At 38.6% G+C, this 8,518-nt stretch overlaps 1 protein-coding gene across 2 annotated transcripts; it reads right to left on the reverse strand.

Moving 5' to 3' along the window:
• Positions 1 to 335: 335 nt before the first annotated feature.
• On the reverse strand, positions 336 to 4,237 carry LOC126367831 (solute carrier family 25 member 35-like). Of its 2 annotated transcripts, none has more exons than XM_050011601.1 (6): positions 3,992 to 4,237; positions 2,846 to 3,099; positions 2,337 to 2,539; positions 2,041 to 2,164; positions 869 to 1,011; positions 336 to 535 (listed from the first exon to the last, which is right to left on the reverse strand). In XM_050011601.1, exons 2-6 carry the CDS (start codon positions 3,082 to 3,084, stop codon positions 339 to 341), a joined length of 906 nt encoding a protein of 301 aa, XP_049867558.1. In that variant the 5' UTR covers positions 3,085 to 3,099; positions 3,992 to 4,237; the 3' UTR covers positions 336 to 338. The 2 variants fall into 2 exon arrangements, with proteins under 2 accessions (XP_049867558.1, XP_049867556.1); XM_050011599.1 differs by lacking the exon at positions 869 to 1,011 and adding an exon at positions 1,064 to 1,209.
• Between the last annotated feature and the right edge of the window lie 4,281 nt (positions 4,238 to 8,518).

The raw sequence follows: 8,518 nt of genomic DNA on the forward strand, positions 1-8,518 counted from the left end.
TGACGCTTAGGCGCTAACTACTTACATACATAGGTACGCACGAAACAGAAATATTCGAGCTAATTAAGTTGATTTTATTTGATGTGTATTTATTTTATCGTAAAGATGTATGAGGCCTGGTAATAACAATGATTTAATTTATTGTACATTGGCCTCATGTAGTTATTATGAACGTGCGTATTGCAAACATTTTCTCCTCATATTTTAGGAGCTTACCCAATTTGAGTTCTGTGTATGGAATGTGTTGTCAAAGTCGAAAGGCAGCTATTAAATATTTAGAGTTTGTATCTGTAATTTTCTTGCATATTTTAACAGGATTAATAAATTAAAAGGCATTTTTATCGGTTATCTTTTTTATTTAGCAACATAGTATTTAGGACGTCCCATATGACTAGTGAGAGTGTAGTGTGTGGCGCTATCCTGAAGTATAGAGGACCAATGCCTTTGTAAAGGCCGTGAACACCTTCTGTCTTGTAAATCTTGCGGAGACAGTCGAAGACGCCATTGTAGAGGAGACCGCTGCTCGTGGCTGGACCTGCGATCATTCATATATTAGAGCTGGGACATAGAAAATTTTGGATGATAGATCCCATCACCTAATATAACAATAATTACACATTGAGTAGAAAATATTCGTTTTATAGGACTGCTACATATTTTTGAGAATCTGTTAAATGATCAGCTTAATATTTCCAGTGCAATGTTGCCATTTTGGAAAAGCAGCTCCATCATTCTGCTAAACTACTCCAAGCACGAAGTTTTCTTCTAGTTTTGTTAATGTTTTAGTTAGTACAATTTTGGCAATGTTGTTAACAAGCGTTATTTAGACAAGCGTGCACCCCACGACCCGAAAGCCAATGATCGTTACCCTGATTCAAAAGGCGCGTATTGACGACATCCAGCGGCGTTTCGACAAACACAACAGGCAAACCGCAAACTAAGCTCGCGCCGCACGCCACAATGAACGGCGAATTCTCGCCGAACTCCCACGTTATGAGCCACGATTTCATTCTGCAATGATTATGCGATGATCACTCATGAATTCATTCGTTTACTCAATTACCCTGGTTGTAAAGTCGAACTGTGGTGACGTCAAAAGGGCATATTGCAACGACCACCGCGGCCCCACTGATGCAGCTGGCCAAGAAAGCCAGGATGAATGGAGAATTCTTGTCGCAAATGTTGCGGTTGATTAACATTTCTTTTGCGCTGAGGGAAATAAAATGTAGAGTCAATTCTTCGAGTACTTTTTATTTTTTGTTACAGAAGCAGATTGTTTGCTTCATTTTGCCATACTCGTAGTATGGTGGTTAATCTCGACTTTCTCAACTGTAAACTCTTGAAAACCCTAACAAATGAGTACGTTTTTCAATCGCAATCGCGTAATATTTACATTAATGTTTAATATTCCACTCCAAGGTCACTCATGACTCGTCATACACAACAGACTAGGTAAAGTTATAAAATAAGAAAGTTATCTCCGATTTTTCATCTAGCTTGTATCTATTTTCTCTCTTCTTCTTTGTTATTTCGCCGTCCCTACTAATTATTCGTTGGCAACAGCGATGTGTTCGTACATTTCTTGTTACCTAAATTTCTTTTATTAAGTAATTTTCAGTTGTTGTTGTAGTGCCCTTACAGGGTTCCTGTTTGTACTTTCCTCTACTTTTAATACCTCTGTAAAAATCAGGAATACAATAAATATCTTATCTTTTATAACTTCGTGCCCGTTGCCGTGGAGACCTTTGGTAGCTGGGGGGCGGACACCAAAATCTTTGTGTCAGAATTGAGTCTCAGGCTCAGGGAGAAAACAGGTGACTCCCGCTCCGGCTCGTTCCTGGTCCAAAGGCTGGCCATTGCCATTCAACGCGGTAATGCGGCTAGTGTTGTGGGCACCTTTGCTCCGGGAACAGTGAGGGGCGGGTTATTTAATGACTAGTTTTTAAGTTTGTTTTTGTGACGTATTGTTATATTAATATTTACAACTAAATTGATTTCTTATCTTCTTCATATAGTAGCAGGTACTGAATAAATTCTTACGCAGAGAATGTGGTAAGTTGCGCGGCGCTGCCGATGGCAAGTCTTGTGCAAGTCGCGTTGACGCCGGCGAAGAATCCACGGACACCCTCGGTCTTGTAGATTGTGTAGAAAGCGTCCATCGTTCCTGCAAACGGTTTATGAACATTAATTAATTAAAGTACGTAAAATAGCAAATAATAATCGCGTGAGTAAAAAAGAAAATGACGGTGAAACTAACGGTAGACATGGATAAGTACCTAAATGGAAAAAGGAAAACATGTGCCAAAGGATTAAAAGCAAGAAGATGACGAACTTACCATTATACCTATGCTGCCTACCAACAGCAATACTAGGATGTGAGGCCGCTTGTATCCTGGTTTTGACGACGGACATTGGGTTGGCGATCAGCCCGCTCAGGTACCCACTCACGCTGGACCAGAACACTGCTTTGTTCACGCTCATAACGCCGCTACTGTTCTGAGTCCATCCCTGTACCTCAGCCACGTGGTATAGGCCTAATCTGCCGAAAAGAGTAGAGTACTTTAAAAGTAGTAGAAGCTTACTTTATGAAATCGGAAACAATATCCTACGCTCCAGTGCGCTTAATGTTAGAAGGTTGTAAGCAGATAAGTACTAGTTATTGTTTTTTACCCAGAATGTAAAAGACAATGGCACTCTAATATCATACCATGATGGACGGCGTTTAAATTGAGTGTTCGATTTCGATTATTCCTCAAAAAATACCTTTAATGAATTAGGAATCATAAAACCAGACGCGACTAAAAGCAAAGCCAGTTCTTTCGTTTGACGTTTAGCTTTAACTAACCTGACTGAATTCATAGTGAACCCCAGTAAGACTGCGGGCGCGAGTCCTTTTTGGAGCGCGAGCGCACCGTCAGCGCGCGCGATGACGTAGAGCGCGTGGAAAATGCCTCGGTACCGCGCTTTGGTCTCTGTGCGTGCGCGCAGCTCGCCTTGCAACTGCAGCCGCGTCTTCACCACGTCCATAGGGTTCGTTACTAATGTGGCGCCTGCGCCGGCCAACCCGCCAATTACGAAGTCCATTTTGAATTATTCTCCCTGTAATTGAAAATGCTGAATGATCAAGTTATGAAGTCATGAATGATCTTCATGAATGAACTTAATTAATTAAATGTAGCCAGTTTGCGTTTTTCTTTTTTAGTTCATCATGTGATGAATGTATCCCTGATTACCCCAATTAGGAATATCGTCAGCTTATGTTTATGTTATGTTTGCATTCAACTACTATTGGGCACAAAGGCTTCTAAGTCAGCGGAGGGAATAGATCTCGCTTCGGTATCCTAATCCTAAACAGTACAGTGCGAGTTTGATAATAAAATCTTGCCTAGTGTAGCATTACGATGTTTCATTATCAAAGACTTCCAAGAGATTCAAGATCCATACATCATCATCACCAGCCAATTAACGTCCCCACTGCTGGGGCACGGGCCTTCCCTATGGATGGATAGGGAGATCGGGCCTTAAACCACCACGCGGGCCCAGTGCTGATTGGTGGTTATTAACGACTGCTAATGCAGCCGGGACCAACGGCTTAACGTGCCTTCCGAAGCACGGAGGAGCTCGAGATGAAAACTTTTTTTTTTGTGGTCACCCATCCTATGACCGGCCTTTGCGAAAGTTGCTTAACTTCAACAATCGCAGACCGAGCGCGTTTACCGCCGCGCTACCGAGCTCCTCAAGATCCATACATGCTGTGTAGTAACTAATAAGGCTACGAACACGTAACTGTATCCAAAGTACATAGGTAACTATTGAATTAAAAATATGCCACTTATTTAAAACACGGCTACAAGTGACTTTATACCGTATAACAATAGTACGAAAAGTAAAACAAACAAAACATTTGCAAAAAAAAACAAACTGATTCACTCCCAAAAAGTATGAAAGAATGAAATACCTAAATAAAAAAAAAACATTGCAAATAACTTACCTAAAATAAATTATCAAACTATTATCACAAATCACTAGACTATAAAATAAATAATATCACAGTTGCACCATCAATACTGTTGCTGCGCATTGCATAACACGGAATGAAGAACAAATATCAGATAACTGATTAATTTATAGAGATTTTAAACTATAGAACTGAAAAGTAAGTATTTTTTAAAACTACATGTCATAAAAATTATGAACGTAGCATGGCGAACACTAGAGTGGCAATGAAAGTGACGTAACACAATGTCGGAAAATACGGACATTGGCAAACGTCAAACTCGGTCACGCGGACGTATTTGGTACGTCATACCATGTTTGATGACTTATGAACTTATGACGCTTGTGCGAGCATTCGATATTAAGAGCAGAAACAGAACTATTTTAAATTTGTGAAGTACCTAGCATTAGTAAGTGTACCTATTAATAGTAATAATAATAAAATACTTTATAGCACACAAACAAGACATTTACAGGATAAACTACTATTTACTACTATTATACATAAACTGCCTATATACGTCCCACTGCTGGGCACAGGCCTCCCCTCAATCAACCGGAGGGTGTATGAAGCATACTCCACCACGCTGCTCCAATGCGGGTTGGGGGAGGTGTTTTTACGGCTAATAGCCGGGACCAACAACAGCTTAACGTGCCCTCCGAAGCATGGAATCATCTTACTTTTTCGGACAATCAGGTGATTCAAGCCTGAATAGTCCTTACCAAACAAAGGACAGTCTCACAAAGTGATTCCACAATGTCCCCATCGGGAATCGAACCCGGACCTCCAGATCGTGAGCCTAACGCTCTAACCACTAGACCACCGAGGCTGTCATTTACTACTATTACTGACTACTTATTTATTTACTTACTATTTATTACTATTACTTATCTGTAAACTTCCTATGACGAGTGTTTATATCAATTTTATTAAGAGCAGAAACAGAACTATTTTAATACTTTTGTGAAGTATCTGACATTAGTTAGTGAACAGTCATGAGCAATATAATTTACCCACTTTAGGACTCTGTCGCACTAACATATTTGACATATAGTGAGACTTACAGTTCAATTTGTCAAAAAAGTTAATGTGACATGGTACCAAAGTGTATACATATTAATGCTCGTGACCGTACCTATTACTTATCTGTAAACTTACTACCTTATGAGATTATTAAGTAGTGGCCTAAAAACGTACTACTCAGCTAGTTCCTATGACGAGTTTTTATATATTTTTTTATGTTCGTATCAAAGCCGCAGACCATATTTTATCGTTTGCATTAACCTTTATCTATAACGTCACAATCACATGGCACGTGGGTTGGTTTCGCGCGTATTATTCATAGACGAACTTCATTGTATAAGCAGTCTTATTCTTATGGCGATTAAGTGTTAATTGAACTGTAGTAAGTTTTGTAAAACAAATAAGGTTGAATTTGGTTCATTTTATTATCCATCTTAGGGTTGTATTTAGTGGTAGATATAATCTGTGGTTATCTTATTGATGACTTGTGGTTCTGCCCATCCCGATAGGCATATGGGCGTGATTTTATTACCCATTATTAGAAACATAATTCATCAGCGGCCCCGATTCCTGCAGACACCTCCTAATTTTATTTTAAGTTATACCTGTCATTCTCTTATCCATCGAAAAGGAAAAGGACGGATGATTGACAACTGTTAAATTTAAAATAATGAATAATCCGGGCGAAAAATATAGGTATCTCACAGATGTGCAACACGTTTGACATGGTGCTGTCAACTTAATTCTGTCGGGTTATTGATCAATATACAATTTTGGGAGGGTTTTTTTCTGCGTAAAATTAACGTGTGTTCCACAAAATTTACGCCTGTTGATTACCCGTCTGTTTTCTTTTCGGCGGATAAGTAAATGACAGGTATAACTTAAAATAAAATTAGATGGTGTTCATTGGAATCAGCATCAGGATGTTATTAGGTTATTACTGCAATGAGCATAAAATTAAAGCATGTTTTACAGTGATAGCTTGATAACATTGAACACACGATGGCATTCAATGACGATTACAAGTCCGGACTTTGTACCAGTTACGTATGTTACTGCGTTGCATCGTGAATGATCGTGTCTCGTGACGAATTGTGATCTTACAGCTTATAATAGCGACTCTATGACAGAAGTAACCTAGACGCAAGCGTGTCATAAGCGGAGAACTCAACTGAAGGAAGTTTTGGGCATTCATAATATCACAAACCGTAGAAATAAGGGAGATATGCCTTTAGTACTAAATTAATACACGAGTCCGTTTTATATGTCGCCTGTTTACTCACGTTGGCGTGTGTTTTTTTATTATTCCTCCCTTAAGCTTTTCTGTTATTGTTTTGTAAAAAAAAAAATGTTATTGTCTTGTTTTTGTGTGTGGCATTCTTTTATAATAAACTAGCTTTTGCCCGCGAGTTCGTCCGCGTGGCGTGTTATAAAAGAGAGCAAGAGAGAAAATACAGCCATAACTAAACTTTATATTTACTAAGGTATGCATGCATGCTAGATTGAAAACATCTATCTTACAAACGCGGTTTCGATTTTTTCATACAAATGTTTTTTCCCGCTAACTCCTGTTTCCGTGGGAATTTTGCAATATCCTGTTGCAACTAAGCTTTAAGTTAACTAAGGTACCTGCATGCCAAATTTCAAGCGTCTAACTTAAGCGGTTTAGATTTTTCATACATAAGGATTTTCCCGCTAATTCCCGTTCCCGCGGGAATTCCGGGAATTCCTTTCTTAGTGCACGTCTACGGTATATAAGCTACGTCCCTTCCAAATTTCAAGTGCCTACGTTTATCCGTTTAGGCTGTGCGTTGATATGTCAGTCAGTCAGTTTCTCCTTTTATATAGATAGACTATTTCTATTCTATTCTACATATTTGGCTGGACCGCTACATCGTTTTACCGTGGCGCTGGTTATGGTTGCGTGATACCAAAGAAGCAATGAATGTCATCGAAAGTTTTATAATACGTTCGTTGCATATAATAATGCTCGTTTTGTCCATATTTCACTCCCACCGGCTATGCTCACGCGGCATAATAAGGACTCTGTGAGCTCTCCCCATCTGCCCGGAAAAGTAGTGAAAAGTCACGTCAAAAATAGCCTTGGAAATTAAAATAAGTGTCATAACTATTTATCATTAAAGTGACAATTCATTAATCTTGCGACTGTTATGCTAATATAAGGAAAATGTTTTATTTTCTTTTGTTTTCTTAGGTAATCCCCGCCGTTATGACATGAGTCATTATTAAGTAAATAGGTGAATTAGGTACGTAATAAGTACTATCTAAACTAACAGAGCAAGAAGGGCCTCCGGCGGATCGGAGGTTCAGGGTGTGTGATGTGGGTCGAGTTTGGATGAGGAGCTGGCGGAGGGACTTCAAGAAAACACTTGTTTCAGGACATTATTTTGTTACAATACATGTTTATTGAGGTTTTTCTTGCAGCTTCTTTTCCCCGGCTATACAGGTTGTGAGAAGCTGCAGCAGTTTTAGGCGGATGAGACATTCGTTATGTAAAAATTGACGATTCAAAGTGTAACTATGTTACCTACTGAATAAAGATATTTTTGAATTTGTTTGCCATACGTGAGTCTACGCGAAGTGTTGCCATATTAAAATAAAAATATACAAGACCGGAAGAAACTTTAATGAATCCTACAGGGTCGAACTGGGCCGGAAAGGCCCGAAAGGCTGACCACGAGCCCGAGACTAAGATTAATATGATGGTAGATGGATACAGAAGGTCGCAAGAGACGATATCATGCTGGAAGGTAGACAGCGCGGGCGTGTTTAAACTTCTGGTGTATAGTCATGAGCAATATAATGTACCCAGTTTAGGACTCTGTCGCACTAACATATTGGACATTTAGTGAGACTTACAGTTCAATTTGTCAAAAAAGTTAATGTGACATGGTACCAAAGTGTATACATATTAATGCTCGCGACCGTATAGCCATGATGTTGTTTGTAAAAAGTACCTACGTATATCTCCGAGTGATAGATATAGTTCAGTTATCAGTAAACAACTTATCACCTATCACCACTGATCAGAATCTTAGGTGCCATCACTATCAGAAGTATGGATATGACCAGAATATTCCGGGAATCAGTACTATGACTAATTCTCGGGAATTGGTACTTTGGTTACGCATAGAAAAATATTATTAGTAGAATCTTGAATAGTATTAAGTATAATCGTTTTTGTTTATTAATTAAATTAAAAACAATAATGTTTGGTTTATTTAGTTTCAATTAATTGTATTTTTAATGAGAAGTGACTAATTGTATTCACTTTAAAGTGTAAAAATAAAATATATGTTTTTTGATACCTAATTAGTTAATTTTTTTGTAAAATGAATAAGAACACGGTTTTAAACAATATACCGTGTATTAAATAATAACATTAAATGGTTATTCTGCAATTACCGGAATCAATTACCGTACATAACATAAACTGCCTATAGGTATACGTCCCACTGCTGGGGTATGGAGCATACT

Source organism: Pectinophora gossypiella, chromosome 6 (genome assembly GCF_024362695.1).
Source record: "Pectinophora gossypiella chromosome 6, ilPecGoss1.1, whole genome shotgun sequence".
Taxonomy (NCBI): Eukaryota; Metazoa; Arthropoda; class Insecta; order Lepidoptera; family Gelechiidae; genus Pectinophora; species Pectinophora gossypiella.